At 48.5% G+C, this 22,413-nt stretch overlaps 2 protein-coding genes across 11 annotated transcripts in view; one reads left to right on the top strand and one right to left on the bottom strand.

Annotated features, from left to right (window-relative positions):
• Positions 1–5,252, top strand: part of IFT140 (intraflagellar transport 140) — a 236,216-nt gene extending 230,964 nt beyond the window's left edge. For 3 of the 7 annotated variants that reach the window (XM_074965776.1, XM_074965778.1, XM_074965777.1), the window contains 6 exons: positions 205–387; positions 873–1,079; positions 1,563–1,775; positions 1,859–2,025; positions 2,429–2,570; positions 4,753–5,252. In XM_074965776.1, coding sequence (XP_074821877.1) covers positions 205–387; positions 873–1,079; positions 1,563–1,775; positions 1,859–2,025; positions 2,429–2,570; positions 4,753–4,959 — 1,119 coding nt within the window. In that variant the 3' untranslated portion in view covers positions 4,960–5,252. The remainder of the gene's footprint in view (positions 1–204; positions 388–872; positions 1,080–1,562; positions 1,776–1,858; positions 2,026–2,428; positions 2,571–4,752) is intronic. The other 4 variants (XM_074965779.1, XM_074965780.1, XM_074965782.1 and 1 more) reach the window with 2 other exon arrangements.
• Positions 5,253–6,274: 1,022 nt separating this feature from the next.
• TELO2 (telomere maintenance 2) overlaps positions 6,275–22,413 on the bottom strand; it is a 43,040-nt gene continuing 26,901 nt past the window's right edge. The window contains exons 13-22 of one of the 4 annotated variants that reach the window (XM_074965784.1): positions 19,845–19,936; positions 18,774–18,890; positions 17,967–18,038; positions 17,112–17,282; positions 16,082–16,173; positions 13,801–13,900; positions 13,259–13,323; positions 12,315–12,430; positions 8,104–8,233; positions 6,345–6,390 (exon numbers count right to left, since the gene is read on the bottom strand). In XM_074965784.1, the coding sequence (XP_074821885.1) occupies positions 8,130–8,233; positions 12,315–12,430; positions 13,259–13,323; positions 13,801–13,900; positions 16,082–16,173; positions 17,112–17,282; positions 17,967–18,038; positions 18,774–18,890; positions 19,845–19,936 (929 nt within the window). In that variant the 3' untranslated portion in view covers positions 6,345–6,390; positions 8,104–8,129. Of the gene's footprint in view, positions 8,234–12,314; positions 12,431–13,258; positions 13,324–13,800; positions 13,901–16,081; positions 16,174–17,111; positions 17,283–17,966; positions 18,039–18,773; positions 18,891–19,844; positions 19,937–22,413 lie in introns of all 4 variants that reach the window. The other 3 variants (XR_012641240.1, XM_074965785.1, XM_074965783.1) reach the window with 3 other exon arrangements.

The following is a 22,413-nucleotide window of genomic DNA, read 5'->3' as shown; positions in this document are numbered from 1 at the left end:
TCATTGGCCTTCGTAACTAATGGAGACCTTCATACAAAGCCTGCTGATCAAGAAGGAAAGGACTGGAGGCATAGCAACTGCTGATTTTGCCAGGGCTCCACTGCAGAAACCTGGCGTCTCTTTCCTAATGGCTTGGTGCTTTGGAATCTGTATGTAATCAGTACAAGAGAGGGGAAAACTAAAGGGTTCTCTCTGGTTTTGCAGGCAGGACACTTTTCCAAAGCGCTAGAGCTGGCTTTTGCCACACAGCAGTTTGGTGCCCTGCAGCTGATTGCAGAGGACCTGGATGAGAAGTCAGACCCAGCCCTGCTGGCACGCTGCTCTGACTTCTTCATTGAACATGCACAGCACGAGAAGGCTGTGGAGTTGCTGCTAGCAGCCAAAAAGGTAAAGCCTTTGCAGTGTTCCTGGGAACTCTACAGCATGTGCCCATAGAAGAGCAGAGCTCAGGAGTGAGCTGGGTTGCATCCTGGGCCCTCACCACACTGCAACAAATCCCTAGTTGCAGAATTTCTATCAGGATTTTGAATTCCTCAGAGTTCTGTAATGCAGGGTTTTCGCTCAGCCCCTGATATAGCTACAGCCCAGCCTAGTCTTTCAGATTCTGAGTCGCCTCAAAGATCAGGGTCTTCAGCTGCAGGGTTTTGGTTCAGGGCCATCTCTGAAGTTAAGATTCTGCAGCACAACTTGATTAGGACGCGGACATCTGGCCTTTGCAGAGTTCAGATGCACCCATTCACACAGTTAGAAAAAGGCCAAAAAGTTGTAGCATGCTCAGAGATTTGAATTCTAGCAGGCTAGATGTGGTTGGGGTCCTTCTAGTGCAGAACCTTTAGTTAGCAGCAGTTAATTGCTCTCTTCCTCTTCACCAGTACCATGAAGCCCTGCAGCTTTGCTTGAATCAGAACCTGACCATCACAGAGGAGATGGCCGAGAAGATGACTGTCTCCAAGGATTCAAAGGAGCTCTCTGAAGAGTCTAGGAAAGAACTGCTGGAACAGATTGCCGATTGCTGCATGCGGCAAGGCAATTACCACATGGCAACCAAGAAATACACTCAAGCAGGAAACAAGCTGAAGGTGAGTCTACATAGGTGGGGAGAAGCTACAGTACTAATGTTTGAACCCCTTGGCATTGGCAGGTGTGAAGCTCCACAACACACTTCTAATCTGCAGATAAAGTGATTGATTTGATGGACTAATCTCAGGGATACCACAAGTTGGTTTCAGACAAAAATACTCATGTTAAATAATACTTGCCAACCCACCCGGAGTTGCCTGTCCTCAGAGCTCAAACCCTGCAGGGCCCCTTTCTTCCACAGGGTTTGCTGTCAGCATGAGATCTCCCTGTTCACTCTCCAACGTAGGGACATAAGTGCTCAGAAGCCTGGCATCTGCCCTTGGGGATTCTGCTGTGTGAGAGTGTTTTGGTAGAAGCAGCAGAATTGTACCTTAGTTTGTAGAGAGGGTATGCAGGAGTTTCTACCTATCTCTGCCTGGTTGCTTGCGGCCTCATGTTTCTACATTGCTAACAGTAATGATTGTTCTCCCCTCTGTTTGCAGGCAATGAGAGCACTGCTTAAGTCTGGAGACACAGAGAAAATAGTGTTTTTTGCTGGAGTCTCCAAACAGAGGGAGATTTATATCATGGCAGCCAACTACCTACAGTCCCTGGATTGGCGAAAGGACCCAGAGATTATGAAGAACATCATTAGCTTCTATACCAAGGGAAAGGCCCTTGACCTCTTAGCTGGCTTTTATGATGCCTGTGCTCAGGTATGTCCCTGTCCATTCTCAGAGGAGTTTGGTTTGTGACAACTGGAAACAGGACACTTATCTTATTTGTCTTCTCTCTGTAGGTGGAGATCGACGAATACCAGAACTATGAGAAAGCACAGGGAGCACTGACTGAGGCATTCAAGTGCCTGTCGAAGGCGAAGACGAGAAGCCCTGTAGAGCAGGAGAGCAAACTGGCACTCTTACAAAGCAAGATGGCTTTGGTCAAGCGATTCATCCAGGCTCGAAGGTAATTTGCAGTGCTCAGAGCACACAATGTATATGGAAATCTGTATCTGAGGGAAGCTCTCTGCTTTAGGAGCAACAGTCCCATGCAGGAGACTAACTTCTGAAAGCACTCATGAGACTTTTGGCCTCAAGGAACCATATGGGTGTAGGGGATGACAGGTTGACTTTTGAGTAAAAGGTGAAGGTGGCCTTGAGGTGTGTGCCCCATCTGCTGATTTATGAAGCCTCTGCCTACTCTCCTCGTTAGAGCTAAGATACTATGAGGATGTTCGTCTTACAGAAGGGAGGCTATGGGGCGTACACAGGTCTCGAACTGTGGTTCAGCTGAGAGCCAGATGTAATAAGGGAGAATTTGTCTCCTCCCCCCATGGGATATTTACAGTTTCAACCTGTTCTTTCACTAGAGTTTACTCTGAGGACCCCAAAGAGGCAATCAGGCAGTGTGAGCTTCTCCTCGACGAGCCAGACCTTGACAGTACCATCCGCCTAGGCGATGTCTTGGGCTTTCTGGTTGAACATTACTTACAGGTGCAGGACTTCCAGATGGTAAGTTATTATTTGGGCATCATCCATGTTCCTGGCGCTGTACAGAGGAAGACAAAGGAAGCCCTAAGGAGCATACAATCTAAATGTTTGCATCCCTTGGGAATGCAGCTCGCTATTGTACACTCTCAACCTTCGTAAGTGTAGAGGTGCCATGGTAGACAGCTACCCTTGGAGTATTTATGTTGACCTTTGCCGGGCAAGAGAGATGAAGTATCACTGCGAAGCACCGTGTGGTGCTTGCAGTTTTGATCCCAGTGTAGAGTATGCTAAAGGAGCAGCAAGACTGAATCCATTTTTAATCTGTGGTGGGAGAAAGAAGTTTACTTTACAGGACTTTGAGAGTAACATTCACAGAGGTGGCTCTTGGGATACTCATAACCATTCCCATTAATAGAGAGAGAGAGGAGCAGTAGGTTATTTCTGGTCATTTCTCTGCAATTGCATTGTGCCTCCAACAGCCACCTGGCTGGCCCAGAAAAAATGGGAAATCATAAATTTGTAGCCATCTGGGGAAGTGATGAGTCATTTGTTCAGAGCAGGAAGTGCCAAACAGCAGAGTGCAGAATGGCACAGGATTACAGGCCTTGGACTAAAAGTAACCTGCTGTTCTGGACCAGCCAGGTGCTGAGCATCATGCTCTCCTGCTCTGGCACTAACCTGTTTATTACAAGCTGTCTTGACTAGAGCCACTCAGAAATTTTCTGATGAAACTTAGCGAGAAGCTGGGAATAGGCGACAGGGGATGGATCACTTGATGATTACCTGTTTTGTTCATTCCCTCTGGGGCACCTGGCATTGGCCACTGTCAGAAGACAGGATACTGGGCTAGATGGACCTCTGGTCTGACCCAGTATGACCATTCTTATGTTCTTAGCTGGAAAATGATGATTCACTAGGGCAAAACATTTTGCCAAGTCTCATGCAGATTTGATAACTTTTGCTGAACCAGTAGCAGGTTTCTGTGTGTAATGGAATGTGTAATGTTACACATCCATCCATTGGAAACCTGCTAGTGTTCTGGAATTGACAGCTCTGCAGCGGAGAGTCCAGCAGCCCCAACTGGAGCTGGAACCTGGAAGTCCTAAGACTGGCTCCCAGAGTCTGGGGCAGCCCTATGATGCAGACTGTTATAGGGCTGCTGCCAGCTCAGGAGTAGGGCAGCCTGAGAGTCCGGAAGACTGAGTGTCCTTGGCCCTGTACTAATCTGAATGGCAGGGCTGCCCTGGACTCTGGGAGCCCTGGCTTGACCAGGGAGCGTAGCAGCCCCAAGAACCTTGCCTCCAGCCAGAGCTCCTGGAGCAGTGATATTGACATTCTTGTCAATTTTACATATTTAGTTTCAGGAATGCTCTATTTCACTATTTCTAAAAAAAAAAGTGGGTCTGAGAAATTTGGGTACCCTCAGAAGAACTGAAACTAAAAATTGACATCTCTGACCTTGACAGTGCTTCAGGTATCAAGGCAGAGGATGGGGGCTGGCATTGGAAAACCCATGTCCTCCCTTCCCTTGGATTTCAATGCTAATCCCAGTTTTTATTCAAAAACACTCATCATTTTAGTGATTGGTTTCCATGTTGTTGCTTTTCTGCAAAAACAAGTGAAAGTTAGAGGGTTTTCTAAAAGTTTAGGTGTTATGAAGGCCCTGGCTCCTGGATTTTTTTTTTTTAAAATCTTGGAAACGGCTGGGAGGCTCAAGTCCCTCTAGAGAGTCATCTCACGGATCTCCTAGGAATCCCCAACACTACTGAACAGTTTAGTGTGATGCCTGAACTGAGACTGCAGCACCCTCTGTGCTAATACCAATATTGAACAAACCCCACAGGTAGCTGAAGAGAGCTTGTGAACCAGCCCTGCACTGGTAACTCAGTTTGCATAGGCTGGGAGGTCTGAGCCTAGCAACCTATATCTGGGGGGGAGGGATATCTCAGTGGTTTGAGCATTGGCCTACTAAACCCAGGGTTGTGAGTTCAATCCTTGAGGGGGCCATTTAGTGATCTGGGCCAAAAATTGGGGATTGGTCCTGCTTTGATCAGGGGGTTGGATTAGATGACCTCCTGAGGTCTCTTTCAGCCCTGATATTCTGTGAATACAACATATCTAGATGTTTTTTGCCAGGCTGCTGTGATATGAGAATAACAAGAACACATCTCATGCCTGATACCCTACCATCCATTACCCCTAGGCCTACAGATACTTGGAGGAGATGCGGAAAAGAATTCCATGCGTAAACCTGACCTACTATGTGAATGAACGGACCATTGAGGCAGTTCACAGAGGGCTGGGCATTCCCTGGAACCGGAACCCTGTCCCAGAACGAATTCGCCACAACAGTATTGAAGACAACAAGGAGGTGGAAGAGGATGTAGCTGATGAAGTCGAGGATCCCTGATGGCTTACTGTGTAAACTGGCAACATTCACATTCAGCTGTGAGGAAGCCTGGCCATTGTTACAGCACCCAGCTACCTGGTCTAGGCTTGTTAAGGGCAGAAAGTCAAATACTTCACTTAATGCACAGCCTGATGCTGTAGTTTGCCTGGATCATACCAAGAAGATTAATTTGTTATGTATAAGCAAAACTGTTAAAGCTCAAGCACTAAGTCAGTGCAGAGGGACAGGTTGGGCCTCAGACAGCTACTATTAATCTTTCTTTTTTATTGTGCAAATTTAGAGATTTTTAATACGTCAATAAATTTTTAAGGAAAAAAAAAGGTCTGATTAATTAAGGCATCAGCTAATCCTGATCCCATGAGTACAGGAGCAGCAGAAAAGTGAGTGCTGAATCAAGCATATCTAGCTCTAACTGTCTATGCATACAGAGTAGTTAAGACACTTCGCAATGATATGACAAGGTCTCAAACAGAGAGAGAATGGGCTCAGCAGGTGCCTGAGTCATGCAGAGCCGTGTCAAAATTCAAATCAGTGACCTTCTACAGAAGTAGGAGACTTCTTCCCCTGTTAACTAGTCCCTCTAGATCTTGCATTTAATCTGGCAAAGGATCACTTGGAGTAGAGCTTGCAGTTACAGAAGAATAAATTCTACCTCCTCCACTCCTGCGTAGGCTGGAGTTTGAGTAATTTATCCTGCACAGTTTTCTTAACTTGAAGCCTTTCCCAAACCAAACCCTGGATTTAAAGTGGATAAAGTTCAAAACCCTTTGCTTGATTTTGATTGGGGAAAAATATTCCTAGTGAAATGTCAGGACCATTCTCACTGGGCTCTGTTCTAGAAGGAGACGACAAGCCCCCTACCTAGTGACTGAATATCTAGATTAAGCTCTGCTTTGCAGCTCGAGGCAGGATCAGACCTGTCAGAGTCTCTCCCCCTCAATCTCACCTTCGCAATGTCCTTATCTATGGCCATGTCTACACTTTAAAAGCTTACAAAAGCACAGCTGTATCACTGTAAGTGCTTGTGTAGCTGCATTATGCCGCCAGGAGAGCTCTCCCAGTGACATAATAAAACCAGCTCAGCAAGCACTTATGCCAGCAAAATTTATGTCACTGAGGGGATGCTAGCATAGACATGGCCTTAGTCCCTGCTCTAAGAGAAACTATGAGTTTTCAGCAGCCACCTAAACACATTCCATACTACCTGATGTTACAGAGGAGGGTTGGAGTGGCTGGTTTCCTTTGTGAGATTTCACAAATATTAAGCAGTTTGGAATAGGATGTTAAAATGGGACTGAAATGAGTTGAACAAGACACTCCAGCTTTCAGCAAGTTTCTCTTTAATAGAATGCTAGTATAGACTGTAGCATGTGAAGTGCTCAATCTCCTTCCTCTGCTTGCAGCTTCCAACCATATTAAGATTATTCACACCTGAGGAAAAAGACACCGTGTAACTAGAAACTAGAGCCCTGCCTCCCCCACACCAACCCTGGTGGACCGAGTCTCTGCTCTAAGATTATGCACATTTTCAATACGCAGGAGCCCACTGGGGATGTTCACAATGTGTAACTCTTGACTAGAATCATCCTCTACAACGAACCACTCAATCCACAGTATTCCTGCCAACAACAACAAAAAAGTATGGATTGGATGAATGGACTATGAGGTGGATAGAAAGCTGGCTAGTTGTTGGGCTCAACAACTCGCTGTCTAGTTGGCAGCTGGTATCAAGCAGAGTGCCCCAGGGTTGGGCCTGGGGCCAGTTTTGTTCAATATCTTTATTAATGATCTGGATGATGGGACAGATTGCACTCTCAACAAGTTCACGGATGACACTAAGCTGGGGGGAAGAGGTAGATACGATGGAGGGTAGGGACAGGGTCCAGAGTGACCTAGACAAAGTGAAGGATTGGGCCAAAAGAAATCTGATGAGGTTCACCAAGGACAAGTGCAGAGTCCTGCACTTAGGATGGAAGAACTCCATGCATTGCTACAGGTGGGGACCGACTGGCTAGGCAGCAGTTCTGCAGAAAAGGACCTGGGGATCACAGTGGACGAGAAGCTGGATACGAGGCAGCAGTGAGCCCTCGTTGCCAAGAAGACCAACAGCATATTGGGCTGTAGCAGTAGTAGCAGCATTCCCAGCAGATCGAGGGACGTGATCGTTCCCCTCTACTCAGCACTGGTGAGGCCACATCTGGAGAACTGCGTCCAGTTTTGGGCCCCCCACTTCAGAAAGGATGTGGACAAATTAAAGATAGTCCAGCCAAGGGCAACAAAAATGATTGGGGCTGGGGCACATGACTTACAAGGAGAGGCTGAGGCAACTGGGCTTGTGTAGTCTGCGGAAGAGAAGAGTAAGGGGGAGATTTGATAGTAACCTTCAACTACCTGAAGAGGGGTTCCAAAGAGGATGGAGCTCGGCTGTTCTCAGTGGTAGCAGATGACAGAACAAGGAGCAATGGTCTCAAGTTGCAGTGGGGGAGGTTTAGGTTGGATATTAGGAAACATTATTTCACTAGGAGGGTGATGAAACACTGGAATGGATTACCTAGGGAGGTGGTGGAATCTCCATCCTTAGAGGTTTTTAAGGCCAGGCTTGACAAAGCCCTGGCTGGGGTGATTTAGTTGGGATTGGACTAGATCACCTCCTCAGGTCTCTTCCAACCCTAATCTTCTATGATCCCTCCCAGGAGGCTGGTAACTAGTTTGCCAAAGGCTGACTGCTGGGAGACCCTCAACCCTTCACTACAGGGATGCCATGGAGCTGGCCCCCATGAGGTAAATGGCCACATCCACTCCTCCTGTTTTCATGAAGAGAAGTCTTATGTGAGGTCTTCATTATATTTTTAGCTGAACATTTAAAATTTGCCAAGGCTATAAATAGCTGGTGCAGAGTGTGTTGGAGAGGGGGACGTGCAGAGAGGATGGCAGCACTAGTCCACTTTCCTACATCTGTACACTCAGTACCAGATAGCAAATAGCTCACTGAGTTAGCCCCCACTACAAAGTCCAGATGTCAAGTCAGGCTCCCTGGCTTTACCTCTACACCGGTCCCTTTTTCTTCTCCAACCAGGTGATTGATGAAGGGGCCCAGCAGTACCTATGAACACCCAGTTGGCAAGTGTGTTAGGTGGAAGTCACCTCTGTTTTCAGTTTCCCCCCTACAACTAGGAAGGGATACTTCTGAGTTTCTTTAGCAGGTTCTCCATTAGCAGCAGATTCTGCCAGGCCAGCCTCCTGCAGTCTCCATCTGGGTCCTTCTCTGCTACATCTGCAAAAGAGGATGATGCCATTATTTGACGGTGGGAGGAAAACAAGGATGCTCTTTACAGTCCTTTCCTGAACTGCTGAAATCCAGTAACAGTGAAAGAAAACTAACCCTCTGGACTAGTGTTCAACACTTCTCGCATTGCTCAGATTTAGGCCCAGAAGCTACTCAACTTATCTCCCATGAGATATCTACACTCAGATTGCTTAGACCAAACAATAGCGTTAGCCTATGTTGCATGCGCACTCACCCAGGTGCACACTAACGCTTAGAATGTTAGTTCCAAAATGATTGGCAGTGGGGCAGGTGATGAAGGGGGCTTGGAAACCTGACATCAGGGCAAAAAGGGTTAGGTTTTAAAGCAGCTTCTAACTCTTGTGCGCACATATTCTGTTTGTACACAATCACCAACAAATCATATAACCATGTGCACAAATGGGTGTAGTAGAGAATAAGAATAGCCCTTAAGTATCGCTAGCAGTCAGCTGATGGAAGCGTAAGACAGGCCCAAGCGATGCTGGTGCCTTCACACAGACCTGGCGCTGTGAGCAGCGTGTAAATGAAGGCATTTGCAGAACATCCATGAAACTGTTATTCCAGGGGCCCATAATCAGCTCAAAGTAAAAACTCAGGATGCACTCAGGATGTCAGAGCAGGAGGGAGTCTGGAAGAGCAAAGAGTCTGTGTGAGGATATCCTGTACGCACAAGCAGTGTGCTCAGAGCCCAGCACTGTGTCAGCCTAAGCACATGACTCACACGGATGGAGTAGGGTTATTTATAAATTCAGGGAGAGCTTCAGGCTGGTGTTTCCATACTCTAGGTGGGGGAAGCAGCCATATGAGAGTGTACAGTCCCAGTTTATTAGCTCAGAGCCTGTGATATGCAACTGGAGACGATGTCATAGCATGGAGCCTGAGCTAACTATGCTGCAAGAGAGGGTAGGGAGAAAGGAAGGGGAGTAACCCTGCACCTCAGAAGTCCTGACATGAGAAGAGACACACTTCCTGCAAACTGCTCCAGGCCTCATGTGGGGTGAAGGGGATTCCCTCCAAGGACCTCTGCAGCTGAGCCAAAGAAGGGATCATGTCTTTTCAAGATGATGGAGTAACTGAATTTTAAGGACAGGGCCTATCATAACCTACCCAAGGGGATGAGGCAGAACAAGGAAAGTGAAACATTAAATGCTGCTTAGAACACTCATCCTCAAAATGCTCTGCAGCTGAAGCTTATCAGAAGTGACCAATGCAAGAATGATGTGCCTTCTCCAACCCAGGGCAGCTTCTCCCATTCAGGGATGGCCATCAATTCAGCATTTCCCAACCGGTGCTCCCCAGCAGAGGGACACAGACAGCCCAGTTGTTTCTTGTTCCAAGTGCAGAGGAATTCTGTAGTACCTGCTGGAAACCACTGACTTTTTAATATCAGAGGGGTAGCTGTGTTAGTCTGAATCTGTAAAAGCGGCAAAGAGTCCTGTGGCACCTTATAGACTGACAGATGTACTGGAGCATAAGCTTTCGTGGGTGAATACCCACTTCGTCGGATGCAGACTTTCCAATGGCATCCAGGACACCGCATGCGTCAGACTGGTTCCACCTGGGATGAAATTAGAATGTAAAGTTTTTGGGGCAGGAACCAAGGCTTGTGTGTATAAGAGGGCTGTGCAGGCTTCTGGTGCTTGATGTGCTGCAATTATTATGCTCTTATCCTGCAATCACCACCATGCTATCTGAACTCAGCTGTGCACACTGCCTCTGTACAAACATCACCACTGATACACTGTATCTTCCTAGCACCAGAAGAGGCATCCACAAGACTAGTTTCAGACACAGAAAGGAGGTGCTGCTATTCCAGGCCTTCCCCTCTCCCTGCCAAGTACAGCTAAAACTATCAGCTAGTTAAAGACAGACAGACCACAACGCTCCTTGAACTGAATTCCTCAGACATTTACAACATTCATGGAAAGACTCCCCTTGCTCTCAGGAACGTTATAGCAGAGGGAGGCAGATTCCTCAGCGCACACCATGTCATGGGAAATGTGGAGTTTCTGGCCCCTGTGGCTGCTCTTTCCCTTTAAGGGCACAGAGCTATATAACCTGCAGGGATCAGAGACCGGCTGTGTCGGTGTCACTTCCGCCCCAGCCCCCATGGGAAGCCAGTTTTCTAAATGTCAGGATGGTGAAGGAAACCAACTGAGGGCAGAAGAATAGTAAAGGGCCCAATTAGCACACAGAAGTGCATCCAAACCTAGCCCGAGGCTGAGAGCATACAGTGCCATTTCCTCTTGCAAGTTTCCAGCATGTCACCTCGAAGGCAGTGCTGTGTGATACGTGCTGCCACGTGCTGCAGGCCACGCTCCTGCAGTGCAAGCTGGCTGAGTCACTCACTCTATTTTGTAGACCAGATGTTTGTTCCCTCAGCACTAGGAAAGTTGGAAGAAAGAACCATGCCCTCCTGCTCTCATCATCTGCCACCATGAAAACTGGTATGAGGATGCTCCCCATCCTCCATGCACCCAGTGCACCTGGGCTGTGCAAATTCTGCCAACCCAGGAGTACACTGGTTGCTTATCAGAAGTTCAAGGTCTGCAAGTAATTTAAAACATGAAGGTCCAGCCTACAAGTCCATAGAATATGAGGGGATATGGTGCTTGGCGTAAGTGCACTGTATTCTGGACCTGGAGTCTCCGTAGGCCGTATTTCCCTATGGAAGGTGAAGGTGACTATGTTAGAATACTATAGGCCATATTTGGCCCAAGGCTTGCACTTTGGATGCCTCTGCAACACACCCCCCCTTGCAGAAAGGGCTGTACTGGATTGATAATTTGGCCCCTTCTTAACACAAATGATACATGCACTTCCACATGAGGCTCTGTTCAGCAGCACAAAGAAAGTAGCAAAACATCCCTTCATAGAATATCAGGGTTGGAAGGAGCCTCAGGAGGTCATCTAGTCCAACCGCCTGCTCAAAGCAGGACCAATCCCCAACTAAATCATCCCAGCCAGGGCTTTCTCAAGCCTGACCTTAAAAACCTCAAAGGAAGGAGATTCCACCACCTCCCTAGGTAACGCATTCCAGTGCTTCACCACCCTCCTAGTGAAAAAGTTTTTCCTAATATCCAACCTAAACCTCCCCCACTGCAACTTGAGACCATTACTCCTCATTCTGTCATCAGCTACCACTGAGAACAGTCTAGATCCATCCTCTTTGGAACCCCCTTTCAGGTAGTTGAAAGCAGCTATCAAATCCCCCCTCACTCTTCTCTTCCGCAGACTAAACAATCCCAGTTCCCTCAGCTTCTCCTCATAACTCATGTGTTCCAGTCCCCTAATCATTTTTGTCGCCCTCCGCTGGGCGTTTTCCAATTTTTCCACATACTTCTTGTAGTGTGGGGCCCAAAACTGGAGAGAGTACTCCAGATGAGGCCTCACCAATGTCGAATAGAGGGGAATGATCACGTCCCTCGATCTGCTGGCAATACCCCTACTTATACATCTCAAAATGCCATTGGCCTTCTTGGCAACAAGGGCACATTGTTGACTCATATCCAGCTTCTTGTCCACTGTAACCCCTAGGTTCTTTTCTGCAGAACTGCTGCCTAGCCATTTGGTCCCTAGTCTGTAGCGGTGCATGGGATTCTTCACTCCTAAGTGCAGGACTCTGCACTTGTCCTTGTCGAACCTCATCAGATTTCTTTTGGCCCAATCCTCTAATTTGTCTAGGGCCCTCTGTATCCTATCCCTACCCTCCAGTGTATCTACCTCTCCTCCCAGTTTAGTGTCATCTGCAAACTTGCTGAGGGTGCAATCCACACCATCCTCCAGATCATTAATGAAGATATTGAACAAAACCGGCCCGAGGACCAACCCTTGGGGCACTCCACTTGATACCTGCTCCCAACTAGACATGGAGCCATTGATCACTACCCGTTGATCCCGACAATCTAGCCAACTTTCTATCCACCTTATAGTCCATTCATCCAGTCCATACTTCTTTAACTTGCTGGCAAGAATACTGTGGGAGACTGTGTCGCCTTTCTGTCCTACAGACACTACACCCTGTTACCATCATCACCACTTCCCTCACCTGCGAGCCAGGACTGGGTCTCCAAGAACTCGTCTGTCATGTCCTCCAGCAGCCGCTCATTAGGGACACTGAGGAGGACGGAGGAGACTGCAGACAGGAGGCCCTGACGCACATACCTGGTGGAGAAGCAATGACCCAGTGAGAGGCTGCAGCTTCCCTCTCTTCCTTTCCCCTACACACCATGTTAGCTGCTCTTCTCCAGACAGTGTGTTTTACTGCAGTGCCCCCGATTTTCTCACAGATGGCTACTGCCAGCACAGCCAGACTCCTAGTGAGCACAGATTTAATCAGAGCTGGCAGACCTGGTCCCCTTGCTCAGCTCTATGCTGCCACCCAGCAGAGCTGGGGCCAGTCTCTTGCTCCCTGGACCAGAAGAGGCTGGAAGCCTGGGCTGGGGGTGAGCTGAAAGGTTACTAGATCTGCTCAATACCCTTCCAGCTGTGGAGGTTTAAATCCAAACCATTCAGTTACTCTGAGCTCCTGCAGAAAAAAAGCACCTCGGAAATATCTTACATGGTGAAGCCAACTCAGGGATAACTCAAAAATGGATCCAAAAGGTTTCTGCCATGCTTTCTACATGCACTGACTGTGCCTCTGGACAGAGAAGACATTCGAGAGGTTTCAGACCAAAAGATGAGTGAGGTGCCAGGATTTGGCAATGAAAGTTCCACCTTAGCCAAAACTGTGATACAAGGGTTAAAGGAGAGCCCCAAGGACAGCCCCATCTCTTCTGCCCGCATGAGGCACTGCAGGCTTTGCTCTAATATGGAGTAGGGAGGGAAAGGGGGCAGAGGTGAGCTAAGAGAATGGTGCATTAAATCATCCATGTTACCTCAGTCAGGCAATACTCTCCACCTGAGATTGAAGAGTCCCAGTAAGAGCACCTGGCCCTCGAGCTGATCATCTTCCCATCACCAAACTAACCACAGAAACACACAACTTACGAGTCTGTGTGGAAGCGCAGGGCCCAGACGAACTCCAGCAGTGACTTTCCCATGGCAGCAGCTGCCTGCAGGACAGGATTGAGGGGAACAGTGAATAGGTAGCTTCTCAACACTGACCCAAAAGGGATATTGACTTGTCCACAGCTAGGACCACATGCAATGTGGAAAAAGTCACCCAGATGGGTCTCTGGGGAACCCAACGCCTCTTATAGCAGTCAGCACACACTGGGTTTTTTCCTGCCTTCAGACCCCTCTTGGGAAGCAGGAAGGTAACTAACTCAACCCCATTTTGCAGCTGGGGAAACAGGCAGTAAAGATACATGCCCAAGTACACGCAGGGAGCAGAATGCAGGATTCCCAGCTCCTAACCCTGTTCTCTGGCCAGCCCATCCCTCAGCATCTGCCAGCTGCTCACTGGTATGGCATCCCCCTACACATTGAGTGCAGCAGGCACCATGCTCCAATGCCACTTCACAGGCCATCTCGGGGCTCACCCCCACTGCAGTCAGCAAGTGCTGCATTATGGGCCTCAACTTCCTTACCACAGCGTGGATGGCAAAGTACATCAGGATTGCCAGAGTGTGCACCAGCCTTCCCAGCACAAGGTGATCGTCTCCCAAAAGGTCAAAGGTCACCAGAGGCCTGCAATGCAAGACACACAGTTCCTTTGGGTTGGTAAGTTTTCTTATTGCCTTTTCAGACCTGCCAGAGCATGGCTTGGAAGGTCAGCAGGAAATACTGTGTCCAGCCGGTCACTGGCAATCAGTCCTGGAGACAGTGGCTACCAAAGTAAAATGGAGAATGCCTCCCGCCACATCTACTGGCTCCCATGCGCCTCTCAAAGTGTGCTCAGAACATCACTGCTCACTGTCTGGCCAGGGGCACTTCTGACTTGGCTTTCTGGTGAAGTCTGGCTGAACTAGGAAGAAATACATGCAAATGCCAAATGTTGTAAACAATCAGAACTGAGACTGCTTTAATGCTGTCTGTAACCTCAGGCAGGTTAGGACTATACCCAGGTCCTTAATTACCTTAGAGCATCCTTACCTGACTAACATTAAACTGCTGCCTAGATTTGGTCAACTATGAATCCAAGCACCTGGCAAGGTGGAGGAAGCAACACCATGGCGGCTATCCAGGGCCACAGACTGCAGCTCCTTACAGTTGAGATGCAATAGCTTGTAGGAATGTTGCCTGATAATCATGTATAGCACCAAAACTTCAGTCAAACGTCCTTCCATTACTGAACGAACTGTCTGGACTGTTAGTGTGTGTCAAAACCCCTTGTGGCCATTCAAAGGAACTACTGCTTAGCATCCTCCAAAAGCAAAGCATCACTCTCCATGCTCCACCTCTTTTCCAGATTCAAAGCCCTGTCCATCAGATGCCTGGAGTAGGCTAGAGCCATCCAAATGCTTCTCAGGCATCCCCCATTGTACCTCCTGCCTACGCAGCCCAAATCCCTAGTTACTTCTGAAAACACAGACCCTCATCCCAATTCACTGCTGTATTATGGTCACTTTGGGAAGGGACGTAGCCTAGGAGTTTGAATCACAGAATATTAGGGTTGGAAGAGACCTCAGGAGGTCACCTAGTCCAATCCCCTGCTCAAAACAGGACCAACTAAATCACCACAGCCAGGGCTTTGTCAAGCCAGGCCTTAAAAACCTCTAAGGATTGAGGTTGCCCCACCTTCCTAGGTAACCCATTCCAGTGCTTCATCACTTTCCTAGTGAAATAGTGTTTCCTAATATCCAACCTAGACCTCCGCCACCGCAACTTGAGACCATTGCTCCTTGTTCTGTCATCTGCCACCACTGAGAACAGCTGAGCTCCATCCTCTTTGGAACCCCCCCCCCCCCCCCAAGGTAGTTGAACATTGCTATCAAATCCCCCCCCCCTCCTCTCTTCTGCAGACTAAATAACCCCAGTTGCCTCAGCCTCTCCTCATAAGTCATGTGCCCCAGCCCCCTAATCATTTTCGTTGACCTATGCTGGACTCTCTCCAATTTGTCCACATCCCTTCTGTAGTGGGGGGACCAAAACTGAACACAATACTCCAGGTGTGGCCTCACCAGCGCCGAATAGAGGGGAATAATCACTTCCCTTGATCTGCTGGCAATGCTCCTACTAATACAGCCCAATATGCTGTTGGCCTTCTTGGCAACAAAAGGGCACACTGCTGACTCATATCCAGCTTCTTGTTCACTGTAATTCCCAGGTCCTTTTCTGCAGAACTGCTGCTTAGCCAGTCGGTCCCCAGCCTGTAGCGGTGCATGGGATTCTCTCTTCCTTCCTAAGTGCAGGACTCTGCACTTGTCCTTGTTGAACCTCATCAGATTTCTTTTGGCCCAACCCTCCAATTTGTCTAGGTCGCTCTGGACCATATCCCTACCCTCCAGCGTATCTACCTCTCCCCCTCAGCTTAGCATCGTCTGCGAACTTGCTGAGGGTACAATTCATCCCATCATCCAGATCATTAATAAAGATGTTGAACAAAACCGGTCCCAGGACCAACCCCTGGGGCACTCTGCTTGATACCGGCTGCCAGCTAGACAGTTGAGCCCGACAATCTAGCCAGCTTTCTATCCATCTTCTAGTCCATTCATCCACTGAGCTGTGGACTGGTATGTGGCACTCCAGGAGTTTTATTCCTGACACTGGCACGAACTCCCTTGGGGGCCTTGAGAAAGTCACACCACCTCTCTGTGTCACAGTTCAGTCACTGACGACATTAACAGAGCAAGGTCAAGGTTCACCCTCACAGTCATGTGTTGCCATAGTCCCTTGGTAAGCCAGGACCCCAAGCACTCACCATCTCACCTGTCAAAGTTCTGAATCAGGGGGAAGAAGAAATGTCCAGCTAAAGAACTGAATTTGTTTGGGCCACAAGCCGGTTCCACTAGAGACTGACCCTGTCCAAAAGAGAAAAAAGAGGATTAGAGAGGAGAAACAGCCAGCCACAGTAAGTGCCTCTGAAAGGGTTACATGACCTCACTCCTCGGTGCTGTCAGACCTCGCCGCTGCGGAGAGGGGAAAGCACAGTAGTAGCATTTTTTAGCACTGAAGTGTCTTTTGTTCCTCGCAGTGTCCTGACATTGCCTCTGACTGGCATTTCCCAGCTGGGCCTACACTGGTTCAACACTGCATGCTTGAGTCAAATTCCCCAGAGTTGGCTTCCCCATTTCCAATTCCTCCTCATCCCCATCTCTGAGGAGTTCTACAGAGTCTTGGCCCAGTCCTGTGGTATGGGAGGTGGAAACTTGAGGGGAAGCAAAGCAACATGATAAGTGAAGCAAAGCACAAGATAAGTGAAGCTCACCTCCCAGTACAGGAGGTAAAGGAGCTCTGGAAGTTAATCAACAACTTCTTTCCATGCAAGACAGAGGGAAGCTCTGGGGGTTAGAGATACAGAATAGAGGTGGTTGGCTCCCAGGATGGGACTGGAGGAAGGGGTTGAGAAATGAGTTGCAGAGCCACAGCCCCCTCACAACCTCCCACAGTAGGCAGAGGGCAGCTCTGTGGACTGGAAGCGCAGAATGGAGACTGGGAGCTCCCAATGTCAGACATGGAGTCCAAGGTATAGGGACAGTCTTCTCTCAACATGGGGCAGCAGTGGGGATGGGGGTGAGCGAGTGCTTCAAGGAGCTGGATACAGCCCCCTGCCAAGAAGGCACAGAAAACTGTGGAGTTTTTTTTTTTAAAACGAAGTTACCCAGCCTTTGATGATGATACACTGGTCCCTGGCCTGGATAGGACTGAGGCAGTTCTTGGAGTTAGCCCCACTGCAACTCTCTCTGCTTTGTGGTATGAGGTGTTCCTGTATTTCCACTGTTGAGCATCCTGGCCTCACCTTCGCCAAATGGCGTGTCTTGCTTTTGATCCTCTCATCCACAATCCTTCTCCAGTCCTGGGAGCTGTCACTGCCAGGGACGGTCTGGATGCATGGACTCTGGGCACTCCAGGGCTTATTTTTCCCAGAGGCCTGGGGCTGAGAGAGTTCCTGAGCGGCCAAAGCTAGGACCTAGATAAATGGAAAGAGGTTCCATTAGAAGATGATATTCCTTCTCCCTAACAAAGAGACTAAGAGCAACAGTCACCTGCACTGAGCTGGTGGGAGTAGGGCAGGAATGAAGAGAGGGGCAGGCACAAAAGAGCTCAAGTGAGGGTGGAAGGACCCCACAAGTTTGAGGCAACTGAGTACCTCTGAGATGCCGCAGGGGATATTCAGCAGAGGAGCTTAGCTGTCCAGCCGGGAAAGCAGACAGCAGCTCCTTCTCTAGGTACAGTTAGTGAAGTGGGGTGTCAGCATGGGGAGGGTGCCTGGTTAGGAAGTTAACCATGCAGTAGACTGAAAAAGCACCAGGAAATTTTAGTACACTCCCTAAAAACCACTGACTGCTTCCAGACAAGTGGTCACCATCCTGGCCTCTGCTTTGCCATCTCTTCCCTCACCAGTTCCCATCACAATTGTACAGCACGTTAACCTCTGAGGGCAGGAAGTGACGAGCAGTAACTGATGTTAACGTAACAGCTTCCCCCAGGCCGCTCCTATTTTGCCCCATTGTCCTTTCAATCAGGAGTCAAGGGATTACCCCAGCTCTTCTCCCAGAGACAGGGGTCTCGTGCAACGGGGACCCCTGGATGGGAAGGTGAAAGAAGGGGAGGAGCTAGAGAACAAAGAGAAAAGAAGAGGTGAGTCACTTACATCCAGAATGTCCATGCGCTGACAGAGACTGTAGTTCAAGGAGTAGAACTGGGAGGACAGATACTGCGCTACCTGCAACAAGTCAGGGAACAACGAGCATGAACCAATAACTGGGGAAGAAACCTGCTCCCCCACAACTCCTCCCCGAGGGCTGGAGTTCTAGAGAGGAGAAATCCTAACTCCTGTTAGTAATAAACCAGGAAAATCCACAAATGGGGAGAGAAGAACCATCCGAGCAGGGGAAATTCAGGGACTCGCACTGCCACGCCCTCCCAAGAGGAAGCCAATACCAACCAATGTGACTCTGCCATTCTACAGCACCTTCCACCCGGGGTCTCCAAGTGCTTTACAATCAGTAACTAATACAACCTTAGCACGTCTCAGAAGCAAAGACGTCTCCTTTCACAGATGCGGAAACTGAGGCACAGAGAGGCTGTGTGACTTGCCCAAGGCTAGCTAATTTGCCCTGACACACACACACACACACACACACACACACACACACACATTTCTTCATCACCTCTGGACACTTCCTATCAAGTCATTTCAATGGTCTAAATCTCTAGCCCAGAGTTTCCCTCTCAGCCACTAACCCTCGAACACATTGGCTCCAATCGTTCCAGTTCACGGCCCAGCTGGTGAGGAGGCAGAACAGCTCTTCACACAAACTCAGCCTGCTCCATAATGGGTCATCCAGCCTACCATCATGGAAACTGCTTCTGCCATGCCAGCAAGAGACACCAGCTGCAATTGCTCAAATCCTTAAGCCTGTGCCTATTATGAGGAAGGAGAAGCACAGAGACTCACTGGTACTGGATCTGTGATGGTGACAGCCACTAGGGCTCTCTGACGGAGCTCCACAAAGCCCTCAATGTAGGTCTTTTCCTCCAGGTGCAGCAGTACTTTAGCCAACTCCATGCTCACCTGCACAAAATACAAAAGCAGAGAGGCCACCTTCTGGGCTGCAAGCTCTTCCCGCCCCTGAGGGTTTACAAAGGAAGATGCAGATACAAACTTCATTTTGGCTGCCTCTGAGAGAGGATTGGACATGAAGAGGCAGGGCCTGAGTATTAGACACAACAGAGGACATGACAAGCCAGGGTGCCACTGAGGTAGGACTGCTCAAAGAAATGACTAACCTCTTGGTTGATGTCCATGCCCCTTTAAAACATGGCTTTTGGAAGAACCTTAGTGGCAAGGAATGGAGAAGACACCTTAGTAAAACCTACAGTGCAGTAAGTGATCCCTCTAGTGGCCAGCCCACACAACAGGATAAGAACTACTACTGTTACATCTCTTGTCAGTTGGTAGAGGCGCATGCTTTTGGCACTGGAAGACCCAAGTTCAGTCCCTGCAGATGACCCATGGTGAAGAGCCACTGCATCAGCAACCCCTTGTCCCAATTTCTCTCTGCCCACCCAGGCTCTGCATCTTGACTAGTCTGCCCCAAACATCTCTTGATGAGGAGCCAGAGAGAGTGGAACACAATGGGTCTGAAGAAAGCATAAAAGACATTTTGTTGTCTTCTGATTTGCATTGCTGCACCAGCTGAGGCTTCAAAACTGCTCCACAGGCAGCTCTGCTCACGCTGGACAAAGTGTGCCGCTTCCAATATCCTCCTCAACCCTAAGCTCACTGGAAGGCTCTACCTGTCTCCTGGTCTCCATTCCCACTGCAAAAGGAGTCCAAAAGAGACAAAAAGAGCCAGCTGCCATGCTGCTGAGTTCACCATGGTCTGTCCCAACTCCAGGACAAGTCAGCCTGGTCTGTCGCTCTCTATACGTTACCATCTTGCACTGCGTTATGCCTAGCTTCCTTCTGAGGCCAAGATGGCAACCCTCTGACTAAAGCCTGTTGGAACAGCCCACATGGCCTTACCTCTCTTGTAGTAGCTGAATTCCTTCGAATCAGACTCTCCAAAACCTTCATTGTAGCTTCCCACTTGTCTACGTCTTCAGATCCAGTTAGGACTAAAGATAAACAAAAACCAACCACTTCAGTTCTGCTGACCAGCTGTGAGAACGTTTTTACTAGCAAGAACCCCAGAGATATTCCCTCCCTTCCTGCTCTTCAAGAGAACATTACAACCAAGGCCAGATGTAGAAATTCAGCATATGGTGTAAGAATCTGGATAGACAGGGAGATAGAGCAGGGGAAACTCAGGGGCATAAGAACTAACTGGTCTCTTCCATCAGGAAGAAAACACCAACTCAGCAGAAAGGTCAGACACTGGAACTAAGCTGAGGTTACTTAGGCCTGGTCTACACTACAACGTTAGGTCGACGTAAGCTGCCTTGCATAAGCCTAGCTGTGCAGGTGTCTATGCTTAAATTTGTCTCCCACCGACATAAGCTCTCCATTATGCCGATGTAGTCACTCCACCTCTCCAAGTGGCGTGGAGCCCTGGTCGATGTACTGAGGTCGACACAGCATGAATGTAGACACCTATGATGTCCTCCAGCTGTTGTCCCAGAATATCCAACAGTGACCACTCCAGTCACAATTGTGAACTCCACTGCCCTAGGGGTCACGGAGTCCAGAAGTCCCATCACCCTTTAAAATCCCTGCAAACTTTTGAAATGCCTTTTCCTGACTGTCCATCTTGGGGAGCACACCTAGCAGTTCTCCACTGTTGAGTGCAACTGCCTGGCTGACCATGCTGGTTATATGCTGCAGACGCATGATGGCCTGGAGTTGATCTCCTGAGCCTGTGGAGAGAAGAGGCTACGCAATCACAGCTATGGACCAGCCACAGAAACATGGACATCTACAAACACATCGCGCTGGGGTTGCAGGAAAAGGGGTATGCCAGCGATCAGCAGCAGCACTGTGTGAAAGTGAAGGAACTGCAGCAGGCATATCAGAAACCCTGGGAGGCCAACAGTCAATCTGGTACTGAGCCGCAGAGCTGATGCTTTTGCAAACAGCTGCGTGACATACTTGGTGAAGACCCCACTGACATCCCGCACAGCACCGGGGATACCTCGGAGAAGCCTGAGTCACAGGCCGCTGCGTGAAAGGAGGAGGAGGATCATAGCATTGTAGGACTGGAAGGGACATTGAGAGGACGGGGACATGCAACAGGGGTGGTCCAGCTATGGTGAAAGTCAGGATCTGTTTGAGACTCCACCGCAATCCAGTCAGTCCCAGCAATCAAACATACGCAAGCCTGATGCCGGGAAAGAAACCTCAAGTAAGCATGTACATTAGTTTCCCATTACAATGATGGCACCCCCAACTTAGCAGGACACAGCTGTAACATTCCCCAGGGTGCAACCTGAACTGTTGTGTCCTCTTAGCTCTCTAGCCTGGGATGCCTTTTACATTGCTTTGCTAGTAAACAGCAAACTCCTACAGGCTCCGTTCACTCACAGCTCACCAGCATGCAAAGTCACTCCCAGCTGAATACATAAATGATACGCCTTGCCATCCACGAATAGATATAGGGCAACACCCACATATCCCTCAATCCCAGCCTTGCCCCACAGAAATGTACATCTTGTACTGTTCAGCAGCCCACTGGAGGGTACAAGCTCATAAATTAGTCCATCATTCCAACAAAGGGTAATGAACATGCACCAGTCGTGCTGACCTGAGCTGAGATTTCCCAAACACTTTAATCACACACACTGGTTTAGATAAAACAGTAAAACAAGTTCATTAACTTGAGAAAGATAGATTACGTGATTTACAAGTGATAAGGCATAAAAGTCAGAACTGGTTAAAAAAGAAATAAAAAGATAAACATGCAAGCTAATTCCTAAACTAATGCAAGCTAATTCCCAAGGCTAGTAAGTTTAAAAGCAAAAAGATTTCTCTCACCAAAAAGTTTTCAACAGTCTGTACTGGCGGAAAACTTCCAGGCCAGTACCACTCCCCCCAGTTCAATGAAAGACAAAAGGACAAGCGGGAGGTGGAGGGGAAGAGAGGTACCTAGAGGCATTTTTCTCCCTTATAAATCTGACCCTTTATACTGGAAAAATCTTTGCTGGGTTATGGGGTCAAGCAGTTCTATGGCATAAGTGAGCTGCCAATTATCTTTCAGGTGAATTGTAAATTTCGTATTTCCAACTCCCCTACTGGTGAATCTGTGATTAAGCATTAGAGGGGCAGCCATGTTAGTCTGTTTCCACAAAAACAACGAGGAGTCCGGTGGCACCTTAAAGACTAACAGATTTATTTGGGCATAAGCTTTCGTGGGTAAAAAACCCACTTCTTCAGACACATGGAGTGAAAATTACAGATGCAGACATAAATATACTGACAAATGAAGAGAAGGGAGTTACCTTACAAGTGCAGAACCAGTGTTGACAAGGCCAGTTCAGTCACTGTGGATGTGGTCCAACTCCCAATAATTGATGAGGAGGTGTCAATACCAAGAGAGGGAAAATTACTTTTGTAGTGAGCCAGCCACTCCCAGTCCCTATTCAAGCCCAAATTAATGGTG

The sequence above is a fragment of the Natator depressus genome, chromosome 10 (genome assembly GCF_965152275.1).
Source record: "Natator depressus isolate rNatDep1 chromosome 10, rNatDep2.hap1, whole genome shotgun sequence".
NCBI classification, from domain to species: domain Eukaryota; kingdom Metazoa; phylum Chordata; order Testudines; family Cheloniidae; genus Natator; species Natator depressus.
The sequence above is the reverse complement of the archived record's forward strand: the minus strand, read 5'-3'. Positions and strand labels throughout refer to the sequence as shown.